The 16452-nt window shown below is 31.2% G+C and overlaps 1 protein-coding gene across 6 annotated transcripts in view; it reads right to left on the bottom strand.

Moving 5' to 3' along the window:
* LOC143075172 (uncharacterized) overlaps nt 1–801 on the bottom strand; it is a 63044-nt gene extending 62243 nt beyond the window's left edge. For all 6 annotated transcript variants that reach the window (XM_076250503.1, XM_076250504.1, XM_076250506.1 and 3 more), the window contains exon 1: nt 341–801. In XM_076250503.1, coding sequence (XP_076106618.1) covers nt 341–713 — 373 coding nt within the window. In that variant the 5' untranslated portion in view covers nt 714–801. The remainder of the gene's footprint in view (nt 1–340) is intronic.
* Between the last annotated feature and the right edge of the window lie 15651 nt (nt 802–16452).

The raw sequence follows: 16452 nt of genomic DNA, 5'->3' as shown, positions 1-16452 counted from the left end.
TCGCTGAACTTGTATATATATTTGATTAGGGGCCAGCTGAAGTATGCCTCATGGTGCGGGAATTTCTCGCAGCATTGCAGACCTATTGGTGACCTTCTACTGTTGTCTATTCTATGGTCGGATTGTTGTCTCTTTGACACATTCCCCATTTCCATGCTCGGTTTTATGTGTCGTTCATGAATGTTTTTTCTATTTGTACATGTATTTCTAACGTTTTACGTCTTTACACATTCATTTCTGTCAAACATGAAATCTATCAATTGTAAATTTCATTGAATAATATTGTATTGCAAGTTATCCCTTTACTATGAAAAATTAGTTTAAAACAAAATCACTTTACCTGTTTCACGAAGCATAAAAACTGCCATAATAAGAGACACTACTAAAAAGCTTATTGTGGTCAGAAGAAACACATATGTGCAACATCTAAATTTTCTATTTTCTTGCGCCAACGCCCTGATAATGTGTGCTTGATTCGTAGGTCTATGTACTATGACCATATCTCCAATACTATTGTTGTCATTGCTCTCTTTACCGTAAATAGGATTTTCAAAGAACTGGCTGACACCACGTATTCCCTCTTCCTTTTCGATCTTCACTTCATTTTTCGTAAACGAGGATAATTTATCTTCTTTTAGTCTTGTTTCGGAACCAATATCTCTGTGACTGTCAGAGATGCTGTCGTCTTCGGAATCAATCTGAGTAACATCCATTTTTATTGCGACTGCACTCTACCCTGCACAAATGTAATGTTAGTTTGAACTAAGTGTTTATCATTTTGCACGTTGCGAACTATTTCAAGTTATTGCCAGTTCAACACAGGAGTATATTTATATCAATTCATACGATATAAAGGTCAAGTTTAAAAGATACGGTAATTTCATTCTAGATCTACCAATTATAGAATAAGTTGATACTTGATTAAAAATAAAATGAAATATTATACGTTGTTAAGATTAAGGATGTTCACTACGCACGTATGCAACATCTTCATAATTTTTCGAAACCGACAGATGATAATATATTACATTTCAAAAATGCTTAAGGATGTTGACTATTAACATATGCTACATCTCTTTTTTTTTATTTCGAAACCGATAGATGATAAATAAATGTTTTTTATTACAAAAATTTTAAAAACGTAGAATTTGATGCGAATGTCATACAAGTAAGAGGTTTAGCTATTTAGCTATGCCTGTTCCAAGTCAAGAATATGACAGTTGTTAATCATTCGTTCGAAGTGTTGAAGCTTTTGACTTGCCATTTGATAAGTTCAGTATTTTTGTGATTTTGCTTTTTGCTCTGAAATCCCTGCCTCTTTTTTATTTTACCTAAAACATACATGATGGTGGATATTTTGAAATGAAAAAAGAAAAGGAGTATTATGTACAAAATAATATAAAATAACATATCCTTCCATATATTTGACAAAACCAAACACTCGTACCGATGTCAAAATAATAAATTTACGCCGATATGCCAATTTTATATAAGCTGGGTAGAGTATTTTGAGTGTTTTGGATGATTTAAAATTGCATGAACAATATTTAATCTAAGGTGTGCCAACTGACAATCGGTAAAGAAAATATCCTCCTCTATCACAGACTGTTGCGTTGCTTATTGCAGGAAAAAATCCGGAGAAACGATATTTCTGATCTTTGATTAACAAGTTTTTAAGATGTTAATTAAACATTGTTTTACCTTTAAACTATGTGTTTAAAAGTGTTCAAAAGGTGTCAGGAGATTTTGTTTAGAGAATGTTCTGCTTACAATTTCTGATACAATTGATGAGACAGCTGAACCCAACTTTATCTATAATTGATTTATACTTATCTAGTTTTAAATAGATATCTTTTAAAAGAGTGACGAAAGATACCAGAGGGACATTCAAACGCATAGATCGAAAACAAACTGACAACGCCATTGCCAAACAAGGATAAGACAATAAGACAAAGAAAAGTACAAACGACACAACATAGAACACTTAAGACTAAGCAATAGGAACATCACCAAAACCCGGGGTGATCTGAGTGCTCCGGAAGGGTAAACAGATCCCACTCACATGTGGCATCCGTCGTGTTTTTCATGACATTACAAACCCAGTTAATAGTCTAAACTAGTAGGTAACAAGTCTTATACATAACAACCCCGATAAAAAATAATTTGAATGGCAAAAACATAATAATAAACGAAACAATTGTTCTGTTGTATAGATAATAAAAATTTCAATATTTCAATAGTTTAGGAAAAAAATCACATTTTGTTTTGTTTTTAAGACATACAAAATGAAAAATATAAATGTTGGATCAAAATCTTGTTTTTCAGTTTTGTTGTGAGACATCAAAACAAAACTGAAAATATTTTGTTTTAAAGATACCTAAAACGAAAGCTTTTTTGTGGTTTTTTGAAAATCAAATTAAAAAAAAATGAAATGACTACGTTTTTCGATTTTCCTGAAATCAAAAGCTTAAATTGAAATCACTTTCTTTTGACAAGAAAACACGATTGAACGATTGGACGCAAATATACACGGATCAAACACAACTGAAAGCTTAATAGCTTTATCAGCATTGATAAAACGATAAGAACACAATTTAGAGTATAAAATGCTTTGTTGACCAGATTTCTATTATTTCTCTTTGACTTCTATATGCCAAAGATCGACACAAGAAAGGATGTTTTTTTGAGATCTGAAAAGTGACCCTCTGCTGTTGTCTTTTCTATGGTCGAGTTGTTGTCTCTTTGACACTTTCTCCATTTCCATTCTCAATTTTATTAATTTTAGAACTGGAACTTTTTCCAATTCAATTTCAATTTCACAAGAACTTTCTTCATTTTTACCTATAAATAACATGGAAAACATAAGAATAAGGACGGGTAATATGATCAACATTCAGATTACTAGCCATAAAAAAAGATTAATGAACAGATAGGCATGTAATTGTCTTTAAAACATGTTTGATATACCACTGAGACGGTTTATATTCGAACTATTATAATTTAAGTAAGCTTTTAATTTGAATGAAAATTGCTAAAAAGCATAATAGCCGGAGTATGACCAGTTACTTCAAGATTTTTCTACCACTTAATACATGGCCCTTCAGTTACAAGTGTAAAATCCTCTGTTTCAAGTACAAGTATGTGTTCTTAGGAACCTTCCACTTCAAATAAGGACATGAAGTATCTTCCTGATTAACAAGAAAAGACAACTATTTTTATAAATTAGGATGAGTTTCAATTCGAAATTTTTCTTCTGAGGGAGAAGATGACAACATCAGTATAAAACAATTAAATATAATACATAATTGAGAAACCCTATGGTTCCTGATAATCTTTCATATGACTGAAATTTCATTATTTGCTCAAACATTGACACATGAATTTAAACATCATGTTATGTTTTTAGAAAAACCGTCAATAATTTTACATTCAAACTTGAAAAAAGGCCAGGGAAAGTAAGACGAGAGGATCGACTATACTAAAAATTTTGGTCGGAGTCTATGCTTTATACGTCAAGACTCTTTGCAGTTGCCTCAACTACAAAGATGTGCATTGCTTGATGAAAATGCGACAAGTCGCTCTCTTGAAGGCATATACTAATATATATATAGAGTACTGATTTCGTTGTGTGCTCACATATAGCTACATGTATGCCCAGTCTTGATTCGATTTAACAATAGGATGAAATGTAAGGCATATGTTAATAAAAAGCAGCTTTGGCAAAAATAATTAACTCCGAGGCAAACAAAAAAGGGGAAGTCCATCGGAACAGGTAAAAACGACTTCCATACTCATGACTCATTTCAATACGAGGTATCCTTGCGTTAACTTCTAAAGATCATGATACGGCTATGAACATTCAGTTAATTTTCCAATATTGATCATGTTTTAATCATCTGGATCATACTATCAACTGATTGTCGTTTGTTAAACGTTCAGTGGCGAATATATCATGCATATCTTAGACGAGATCAAGTAATCAATCATTTTTAGCCTAATGAACACTAATCCTAAATACATGGAATTATTGAAAGGAGATTGTGTTAATATAATGTGTAACATGTAATTGAAGAGTTTGACATTTTAATCCGAGAATTTAACGTCGCTAAGCAGTAAAATGTGTAATCAGAAACGCAGTGGACACGTAATCAAAGGTTATCTGTCCGCTTATTTAGAAAAAATAGTTGTTTTTTAAAAAAACAAATCTTTTTAAAAATTAAATTATCGAAATCAAAAATTAATGTTCCAATTAAAAACCATATGACAGTACTGATACATATTCAAATTTAACTTTTGATATTATTAACCGAGGTACGTCGAATCATCAACCTAGTTTATTATTAAGTTATGTTAATCTATCTACCATAAAAAAAAAAGAAATTATACTTAGTCAAGTATAAATGTACATATTTGGTATCAGTTTTTTAACTATCCTTGAGAAGGTTTCAACATTATCTGAAAATTAAACATATCAAGTGCACAAAAAGTATACATTATATATAAGATATCGACGGAATATCAAAGATTTAATGTTTTGTTTTGTACACGAAAAACGTTTATCTGATAACTTTAAGATTAATCCTGTAAAAAAAATGAACTTAAAGGTCATCAACCTTACAGCTTAGAGACAATATAGTCACTTGGAGTATTATTTCTCATTAACATTGAGATCGATGATAAATGTATTAAGAAGTTTCCAGACGAGTAATGTAGATTAAGTTTTATTAAACTTAGAAGTTAAAGATAACATTTATAGATTGTGAATGTTTATGCACAAAACATTTAAAAATATAAATATATTTTATAAAAAAAAAGTTGAAGACATGGTAATTAAAAATAGTTTAGAGATTTGTCTGAGGTAAAATGAATGCCAATATCGTGGTATATAAAAACGTCAGCAAATACATTAAAAAAAGAAAAAAAATGTTTAATCTGAAATATTTTTATAAAAATACAAAACAGTAAGTATTCTATAAAAAAAATCGAAGTAGCAATAAAGTAAATTCATATTGAGACAAATAAACCATGTATTTATATGTTAGACTCAGATCGACGTCCGTTCCTCAAATTGACGGCCGTTTATCAAATCGACGTCCAAATCTGACGTCACATTCTTAAATCGACGTTCAATATTTTGATACTCAAATCAACGTCCAATGTGACGGCATGTATTGTCAAAACTACGCCCGATTGATTGTAGTCGTCTTTAATCGATGTCCAATATCAATAAATGAAAAATTGCTGGACTTAATTTTTACACTTATGAATCTACATGTTTTGTAGGATTCAAACATTTATACACACTTTCCATATAGATTTTTTCAACCCAAAAAGGTATCATGCATATTAAAATTTATCTTGATAAACAGTTAATCAAATTGATCTACATAGTATTGTGTCATTAATATTCATGTTAATAATAATATGTAAGTGGATGTCAAGGAGAAAGCAACCTTACGACAAAAAAAACCAAAAAAAAAAAACAACCCAACACAACCAAAACGACATCTAGAGGGCATTATTCAATCTTCATTAATAGACAAAATAAAGAAGTACAGCCAATTATTTAAGAGTAGTATACTTTGGACTATGTAAGATATTTTGCAACGAATTTCTGAGTTTTACACCTAGAGTGAAACATATACGCCACAGTTTTGCACAACTGTTCTAGGTTGAGTTCTCACACACATGTTTAACACCGTCATATTCTCTATGGGCCTGTAGTACAGTGGTTTTCGATGGTTTATCTGTGTCATATTTGTTTTTTCGGATATTTTTTTTTATGAATAAGACCGTTCATTTTCTAATTTGAATTGTTTACATTATTCATGTCAAACCACATCTCCTTATTTTCATGTAATCTCTAAAATTAAAAAAAAAATTATATCACAACCTGTGTACATATTTAGTCTAGTATGTTATAAATCTTTTAAAAAAGAAAAAAAAACATTGTTTTAAAATAGATTTAATTTGTCACACATAGTTTGGTCAAAGGTCTAAAGATTTCGGCTACTGTCGGGACTAGTCAATTTTGTATTATGTTTCCAAAACGGACGTTGATAAGAGAAGCTAGGAATTGGACGTCGATAAGGGAAGCCAAAACAATGGACGTCAATTAGATAGACATAAAATTTGACATCGATTTGGAAGGATATTTTATTGTGACGTCAGATTTAGACGTCGAATTGAGGAACGGACTTCGATAAGAGACCGGACGTCGATCTGAGTCTTACATATATAACATGAGGAACGGGTATTAGAAAGAAGAAAATATGACATTATTCTTAAGATTAAATAAGTCCAGGTAAATAAAAAACAAAAACAGAATGTATGTTTTGAATACATAAGACAAATTCATCATTGATTCCAGGAATAAATTGTTTTATGGTTCATCGAATTCATTACATCCATATTAACGGTCTAGTGATTACCTTAATATAAGCAACTTTGAAAATTCGTCACCGAGGCCTCGAAAATCGTTTAATTATTATAACTATACAGTGCACCTGAGATCATCCCCATTTTTTATGGAGTTACTGTCGCTCAGTCTTTAGTTTTCTATGTTGTGTTTTATATCTGTTGTTTGTCTGGTTTTTTTTTTATCCATTTCGTCGCAATTCATATTCGACCTATTGAGTTTAAATGTTCCTTTGATATTTTTCGCTTTACTTTTGTCGAAGTTTATTTGTTACCTTTTAATCCTTTTATAATATTAATATTAATAAAGAAAACATGAAATAAAGGTAGAGAACATATGCTAATTAACGTCTGTTTCTGTAATTTACTCTATTTTGTTGTAGATAATTCACCAAATTTATTAAATAAGGTTAAGTCCGCCTTAATGTTGATTTATTGTAAGTTTTATACCAAAAACAATTAACGCTATAATTGATACGAATATTATACATGAATGATGTGATTAAAATCAAATTAGGAAAATTTTATTTGTTTTTCTTTACAAATAAGATTCCTGATAAAATAAATGCCATTCAAATGTTTCAAATTATGAGATTTCTTTCAAAGCATAAATCAGTTATTATCCATTCGTTTGATGTGTTGGAGCTTTTTATAAGGGACTTTCCGTTTGAATTTTCCTCGGAGTTTTTGTGATTTTAATTTTCAATATTGATATTTTCTTTATAGAACGGGGTTAAGCTGAGCGTTGTTGTAACAGTGTTCTTTTTTTCTGTTTTGTTTTGGTAATAATGGTGCAGTTTCAAATCATCCGGTCGCATCGGGTTTCTTTCGCACTATGTTCAAACTTAGTGTTTTTATTCTTTTTTATCTTTAAAATGGCATAGCATTGTTATATTTAATACATTTCATAGTGCCCGAAAAGAAAGAAAAATCATCTAAGAACAACATTGACATGTTTCCTGTCTATAAAAAGACATTTGATTGTGATTTGAAAGTGAATAAAACTAATATGACATCTGAAACCTAATTCCTTAATGTTTCCCAACATTTCCTTATAGTAAACCTGTTGGTCACAGGTAAATGCAATCAGTTGAGGTCAGTAAAATTGTGCGTAAGGTCATAACTGTTGTAACCTTCGTGTACTGGAAGTCCCCCACGAGCGTTATCGTTGTTATGAAAAAAGAAAAAAGTTCTAAGCCATTTTTTGGATTAACCTTCAACGGGTACGATCAAAGCTGAATACTTGAAAGCCAAGTACGCGTAAAAAGCGAAATAGATATAGATCTATATGACAAAAAATGACCTATACATAAAAGCCAAAACCATCTAAAATTAACTTTGCCTGAGGGAAATAAAACGCTTATTTCTGAATAACAATCACAATTTACACTTATAAATCATCCAATCACAGAAGTATTGACTACCGAGCTGATGATACCGTCGTTGACTGATAATTTACAAGCAGCAGTATCAATACAGTGCAATAAAATAACCAACAACACTTTATCAATTTCAATGTCCAACGTTTTTAAATTAACTTTCACCAGGAACGCTCTAAGCCGAATATTTGAAAACTACAGACGGGAAACAGTCGAAGAGCTATACGACAAAAAAACACACAAGATAATAGTCATTACACTGACATAAGATTCATGATTGACACAGTAAATTTCAGTTTTTATATTCATGGTTAGACCATTGTAAGAATAATTCAGAGATAACTGTATTGTATTTGAAGCTTTGCGGACGCCCATCGGTAGTTTTACTGTCGCAAATTTAGTTTACCTGGCGACGCGTAGCGAAGACAGGTAAACGGGTATTTGCGACATTAATTGGCGTGCTGAAGATGGGATCATATGCAAAATCTCGTTTAATATTTCATAAATAAATAAAATTAATTACAGTCCAGATTTACACCATTTGTTGGTCGAGATTGCAGTGCAGTGCTTTGTTTTGTTTTGATTTGTTTTGAATATTTCTTTTTGTTTGAGGCGCTATATGTCGCCCTTCGTCAGTCGATGCTTTTCGTCCCTCCTTGTTATTTTTTGTTACATTGTACTTGGATTTATTGATAAATATACATACAGTATCGTTTTGAATGATTTCTATTTATTTATCGTCAAATGCACCAAATACATTTTGTATCCATCAGATGTATAACAAGACTTTGAACACTCGTAGATTTATTTTGTTTTTAGATTGACATGTCCAAGCTATACAAATGTAATGCGTAAATATTTGAAAGACAAAATTCGGGGTAGATTGTTGTAACACACTTCATATCCATACATGTAGATTATGTAATAATTATTCAATTTGAAATTACAAAGACGTAGTATTAGTTCTTGTTTTCCATTCTTGTTCCTGCTTCTTGTGCAACCATCCTGAGTAATTGTTCTGTAAAAAACAATACAAAACAAATTAGATAAAACGATATCAACAACAATATTAAATTCTAAATATTCATTATCTGCGATACAATATTTACAAAATGTACATCTAGATCTTCTGGTATAAGCATTATAAGCGATAAGCGTCTCCCCTGTGCATGCATGATTAGGGAAACGAATCACGTTTTTTACGATCGGGAATTGTACACAGACCATAAATTTATAGACAAAGTAAGGGAATCGATCAAATTCATTTATCATAGATTCAATGATTGGAATTTTGTATTTGCGTCATACGCGCGTTACGTCTATGAAAGACTTATGAAGGAATCAAGAAAGGTAAACAGATTAAAAGGTAAAATAAAGTACGATGTTGAAGAGCATTGAGGGCAAAAAAAAAATACACATTCGAGGCACGTATCTTTTTTTTCATAACATCATAGCAACATTTGTATGAGTGTTGCTGTGTATTATTGTATGTACGTATTAACAAATTTCCATAACTAATACATGTAGTAAGATAGGTTGTGTGGGTCGTAAAAACCCTTACATAAAAAAGAAGCCATTTGTAAATTCAGTGTTTTTAAAGATTTTACTTTCATGCATTAGAGCATATAGATCATGGAATGAATTTTGTTAAATAACTTTACTCATAAAACCATTAATAAAAGAAGACAAACTAACAACGTGTGCCCTACACGATTAATGCAATGATTAATCGAAATAAGGGCAACCAACGTATAATAAGTGTATAAAATCAGGAGTTATCTGCCGTTTTCTACATAAGTAAATGTCTGTATCACGTCAGGAATATGAAAGTTGTTATCCATTTGTTAGATGTGTTTCAGCTTTCGATTTTGCAATTTTGTTAGAATTTTCCTCGGTGTTTGGTGTTTTTGTTATTTGACTTTGAACTTTCAGTTGACTCCGGATGAAATAATTCTGAATAATAATCTGTATAATAAACAAGTTTGGAAATATCTAAAAGGTTTTATCTGCAGTTTTTTTTTTTGACATTTCTGACAATTACTTTTCTCTTGAAAATGTCTTGACATGTTTTTTTATATTTGACTGTTTGACTGTCCTTCTGGTATTTGTCGACCCTCTTAAAATAAATCATCTCTTAAAATGAAAGGAATCAATAACATAATAAATAGAGATTAGTCGGAATGATTTGATAACATCGTCTGGCCTTCTGAAGCTAAAGCTAGTTTATTTTCTTATTTCAACATAATATTTGATAAATATTTCGGACCAAATCCATTGTTTTATTTGTATATAAGTAATGGTGACTTTTTTCAGTTGGTCACCAAACAAAACAACTGATTTAAAAGACATTAACATGAGGAAAAATACAATTATTATACCATTTTATGATGATTTAGTTTTTGTGAGAAGAAAACCAAGTTTGTCTTTATAACTTTTTCAAGGTTCATTTTCGTAGCTTGTATTCGAATATCTTATAAAAAAACAATTTAAGAAAATACATTAAAGCCTATTGCTTGCTTTATGACAATGTTTTATTAAAATGGTTTACTGTAACAACGATTATGTGGAAGTTATAAACATGAATTGTTTCCAGTCTGTACCTGCATAAATTTTCATCTCAAGGATGATCGCAACTCTTAGGAATAACAAGCTTTCAAATAAACTCATCATAGATATAAGGATTGAAATATTATATTTGCACCCAACGCGCGTTTTGTCTACAAAAGACTCATTAGTGTCGCTCGAATAACAAAATGTTAAAAGGGCCAAAAAAAGAACGAAGTTGACGAGATTGTTACTACTTGATCGATTAAAAATAATAGAACTTAAAAGAGAAAGCAAATGTCTTCCTGTTTTTGCCATATATACATTTTGAAAATTTGGTAGCAAAGGATTTCTCTAAATTGTCGTACATTTAACATCGAAAAATTATTATTCAAGAAATATGTACAATAGTAAATGATTTATTAGATTTTCAGAATGTTTCTTAAACGACCAGAAAGAAAATAATAAAAAAGTATGGGAATGCAAAAATAGCAACTTCGAGATAAAACTAAATGATTTAAGAAATCTGACAAAAGGTTTAAAAAAGCAAATATAACACCCTTAACGTTTATAATTTCCACCTACAGTAACATTAATGGTACCAATTTTTTCTGCACCAGATACGCATTTCGACAATACATGTCTCTTCAGTGATGCCCGTGGCCAAAATATGTAAAATCCAAAGCTTATATAAAAGATGAAGAGCTATAATCCAAAATTCCAAAAAGTATAGCCAAATCCGTGAAAGGAATCAGAGCTTTGCATGAGGGAGATACATTCCTTAATTTATAATAATTTTTAATATTTTGTAACAGCAAATTTAATAACACAAAAAAATCCGTATTTTCATGCCAGTACCGGAGTACTGGCTACTGGGCTGGTGATACCCTCGGGGACTAACAGTCCACCAGCAGAGGCATTGACCCAGTGGTAGTAATAACATTAACGGTACCAATTTTTCTGCACCAGATACAACACATTTGCGGCAGTTATATATAAATGAATATCCAACAAAATAAGGAGATGGTGAACATTTCGAATTTATTCCATGTTAATTCGTTTTGTAACATAAAATTGGCATTTGTCTCATTTACTTAGCTTTCTTATTATACGCTAGGCAATATATTGAAATACATTGTACACTGCAAATTTTGTAATTCCCATGCTTTCGGGGTAATTTGTAAAATTAGTATAGGTAAAGAGAGTTAGAGGAGTATGCGACAATGAGGCTAAGCTAGAAGATGGAAATATGACTTATAATTAAGAATCTATTTCTCACAGTTTATCAAATAAACCCAAATGTAATAGTTGATATAAGAAAATGATGTTCATAAGTTTGTCATGTATGCAAAAAAAAAAAAAAAAAGAAAAATGTGAAGGTATTGAATTTATTCAAGTAATGTTCAGTTTTTGTAATGTACGTATCTTATAGAAGGAAATGATGTTCATAAGATTGTAATGAATGCAAACATAGAAAAAAAAACTGCGAGGTAGTTGATTTTGCCATTTGATTAGGGACTTTCCTTTTTTTTTTAGTTCAATATTTTCACCTTTTTCTCAATAACATCTTATTGCATATTTTAGAAATCCATCACTTATACGAACTTAATCTAAATTTTCTGTTTCTAGTAATGCTGTAAAATATGTGAAAAAAATGTAAGTTTTAGTAACAGTGACTGTTGACCGAATTTCAGTTAATGGCTTAAGCAGGAACAAATTCAGCAAGTAGAATATAAGAATTGGTAATAGTAAAAAGAAGACTTCATGGATAATTCCAGTACAAAATGTTTTTAAAACTGTTATAATTGTATGATATGTTCTTAGTTATGATATAAGTATTTTGGGAACCAGGGTCTATTTCTGCATAATTTCGGTACAAATATTTCATTGCATTTTGTTAATATGGTTATATTTATAAATTTACTATTTACAAATTTTTGAATTTTTTGAAAAACTAAGACTTTTCTACCTCAGGCAAAGATTTCCTTAGCTGTATTTGGCAAAACTTGTAGGAATTTTGGTCCTAAATGCTCTTCAACTTCGTACTTTATTTGGCCTTTTTAACTTTTTTGGATTCGAGCGTCACTGATGAGTCTTTTGTAGAAGAAACGCGCGTCTGGAGTATATACAAAATTTAGTCCTAGTATCTATGATGAGTTTAATAATTATACACAACACTGGAAGGTAGGAAAAGAAATTCTTGAGGGGCCATGTTTGAAATGTAATTCTAATATAGAAGATAAACTTAATTTCGTTTAAACACCCATTATTTATTGATTCATATGAAAAAAACTGATTATACTTGAAGCTGTACATTTTAAGTATCGTTTTAGCTAACTGCTAGATAGTTATAGATTGTCGTTGGTTATCTCAACGAGATTGATTTTCTCGTTTGAGCCGGTACGGCGAAAGTGGTAAAAGCAATCGATTTGAGATGACCAATGTTAATCTGATTATCAATCACTGTTTATTTGTACGTTATGGCATTCTGAGATAGCAAAAAAAAAATGAATTTAAGACCACTTATAACACAAATACGTTTTGATTTTAGATCAGTATTAAAGAGTGAAACTATAACCTGCAAAAAATTGAGGGGCGCCATCACCAGTTGATTGGCCCTTATGGAATATCAGTTTCCAATTGTTATAACCATAATCGGTCTTTTTTTCACGAATGCGACATACCAAATAAAACTTATTACTTGGTTTTACTTTCATGAGCAGTACGACGGTTACCAATTGGAAACTGATATTCCATAAGGGCCAATCAACTGGTGATGGCGCCTTTCAAATTTTTGCAGGTATTTTTTCAACTTTATTACTAGGCACTCGTTATTTAAAACATTCCCTGCAAGAAGTAAGTATTATAAGTGGCAATTCTTGTAAGCAAACTTTTGAACTTGTTTTAAAAATAAAGGCGTGTTATTCTGCGGTTTCCATGTTGTGTCGTGCCATTTTTACTGAAAATTATTTAAAAAAAAAAACGTGCAAAAATCAAATGGCAATTCGTTTTTCAGTCTTAATTCTTTTTCTATACCAAAATATTAAACAAATGCATGGCTTTGAATAAATAAATTCTAACAATGTACTGAATTCTTAGAATAGGACAACCAGAAAAATACACGAAACGTGTGGCACCACTCTCGAAATAACAGTAATGGTAAACATAAAAACAAAACAAAGAATTCAAAATCACATATCAAATCTAAATTAAAGAAACAATTCATAGTAACATATGTCTTACCAACATGACTTCTATCTGATTCACTTGTAAGTCCTTGTCTTTCTAATACTTGATAATATCTGTACCATGAGCGTAACAAATTCTGTAATTCTGTTCTGGACATGCTTCGTAAATAGTCAATCTGTGCACTGACACCCGGGCTACAGGAAACATAAAAAAATAATGTAAAGGCTATTACCAATGTTGACAATGAACATCTTTTTTGTATCATCATATATCACCAGTAATTTCACTTTCTCTGATAGTGTAGACATCTTTCCATCTATTTATACTAGTGTAATAATCTGTTTTCTAAACTGTCAAATAAGGATTTAATGTCTAGTATTAAGAAGGCGTTGATTATAAGAAACATTATATGCGAATTTTAACTATTGTATCAGCCTATACAAAATTGCAATACTGGAATAGTCAGCAAAACAGTATGGAAATTAACTAGAGGACAGTTGGGTACACGTTCATTGGACCGCAAACCTACGTCATAATTAACCAACAGACATAACATAGTAATGTAAAAAAAAAAGGTTATCATTTGATTGAGATTTATATATATTTATATAGATTAATTATAAAATTTCAGAAATCATTTGAATTAAAGAATATACTTCACTGATGATTTGCAAAGCTGTGGCTCGTTTTATGGAGTCAATTATACATAAGATCATTTTGATTTTTGTCATCTCCTCAACGTATATATAAGCTTTATAATTTTAAAAATGTAATGGTCTCCAAGTGCATAAATGATACCAGAGGGACATTTGAATTCATAGATCTAAAATGAACTGACAACGCCATGGCTAAAAAAAAAGGGCAGACAAATAATAGAACACAAGACACAACAAAACAAACTAAAGACTAAGTAAAACGAACCCCACCAAAACCTTGGGGTGATATCAGGTGCACCGAAAAGGGTTAGCAGATCCTGGCTACATGTGGCACCCGTTGTGGAGTTCATATTATAACAAACCCGGTAAATAGTCTAATTCGATAGGTCCCATTAAAGAAATATTGATTGTCAACGTGCACATCAAGCTCTGTAAAATTGCCACTGAAATCTTGTCACGTAACAATTATATATATATATGTATACATGCGGATGAACTTAAATGAGACATAGACAAAACAACACAAATAAACAATGTTGAACGTAGTTAGTTAGAGAATTGGACTGCAAAAGCAGATATTTGAATCTGTTGATTCAATTTATTTGCATCTGTTAAAGGCTTGGTAATGCTTAAATGTGCCATATTGAGCTTAATTATTTTTTTATTCGAGCGGCACTAATGAGTTTCTTGTAGACGACGTACATGTTACGCATGTGATGGTATATATTCATTCTATTGTTAAAACTATATGTACATGTACTTATGTCGGTCTTCGTGTTACTAATGCATTGACGCACAAGTATTAGCCTGAATCATATTTCAACACACAAAATATTACTATTTGACATGTGAATTTGTGAATACATTAAAAAGATACGAGCTAAAATCTTAACGATGATGATGGGAGTAGTCAAATACCTTGAATGGATATACAGTCCTTGCACAGTTGTTAAAATCTTTACAACTGAACACACATCAGTATGTATATATATATTCCGTTATAATCAGATTTTCTCTTTTCCATTTCTGTCTTCCAAATTATTTAAGACCAAGTTTTCTTAATACTTTAAAAGTTTTTTGGTTAGAATTGCAGAAACTGGCCAAGTATATTTATCCTTGGTGCTATTATCGATTAGGTTCCATTTTCATAATATACGTCCCATATTTGTTAAGTAAGTAACAAGGTACGCATAGTAACTTCTAAGTCCCGTTCAGCAAAGTATATCACTTAAATGTAGTAAACAACTAGTAGTAGTATGTGTCAAGGCGCCTATCTCCATCCCTTTACTCAGGACAGCGCGTAACAGTAAAAGTGGATTATCTGAATCAACCACATCCTGTATTAATAACAGTACAATAAAAATGGTTAGCAAAATAAAGTCAACAGTAGTATACCGCTGTTCAAAACTCGTAAGTCTATAGCAAGATCGAAGAAATAACTGGCAAGTGAAATTCAGGTAATAACAACATAAAAAATCATGAAACAATGGAGGAAAGAGCACGAGATTGATGTTATTGGGCTATGGGAAACTTGAAGAGTACAACATTTTGGCTCCTTTTGTGTATAGCTCGTAGAAGAAGTGTGATTTTTATGCCCCACCTACGATAGTAGAGGGGCATTATGTTTTCTGGTCTGTGCCTCCGTTCGTCCGTTCGTTCGTTCGTTCGTTCGTCCCGCTTCAGGTTAAAGTTTTTGGTCAAGGTAGTTTTTGATGAAGTTGAAGTCCAAACAATTTGAAACTTAGTACACATGTTCCCTATGATATGATCTTTCTAATTTTAATGTCAAATTAAAGTATTGACCCCAATTTCATGGTCCACTGAACAAAGAAAAAGATAGTGTGAAGCTCAGGTTAAAGTTTTTGGTCAAGGTAGTTTTTGATGAAGTTGAAGTCCAATCAACTTGAAACTTAGTACACATATTAACTATGATATGATCTTTCTAATTTTAATGCCAAATTAAAGTATTGACCCCAATTTCACGGTCCAGCGAACATGTTAAATGATAGTGCGAGGGGGGCATCCGTGTACTATGGACACATTCTTGTTTAATTGTTATTATAATGGAGCTTCTTGTAAATAGAGAATATCATATGGCTTTTTCAATATCGCATCCGTATTAACCCGAGACACCAATATAATCCCAAGAGCTCTGCTCAAAGAGATTATATCGGTTAAGGGTTGATATGGTGTGTGATATTGAAAAAGCCATATCATATACACTTTATTATATACATGTACATATAGCTCAAGTAGATTTTTTTTAT

This window comes from Mytilus galloprovincialis, chromosome 5 (genome assembly GCF_965363235.1).
Source record: "Mytilus galloprovincialis chromosome 5, xbMytGall1.hap1.1, whole genome shotgun sequence".
Classification (NCBI taxonomy): Eukaryota; Metazoa; Mollusca; class Bivalvia; order Mytilida; family Mytilidae; genus Mytilus; species Mytilus galloprovincialis.
The sequence above is the reverse complement of the archived record's forward strand: the minus strand, read 5'-3'. Positions and strand labels throughout refer to the sequence as shown.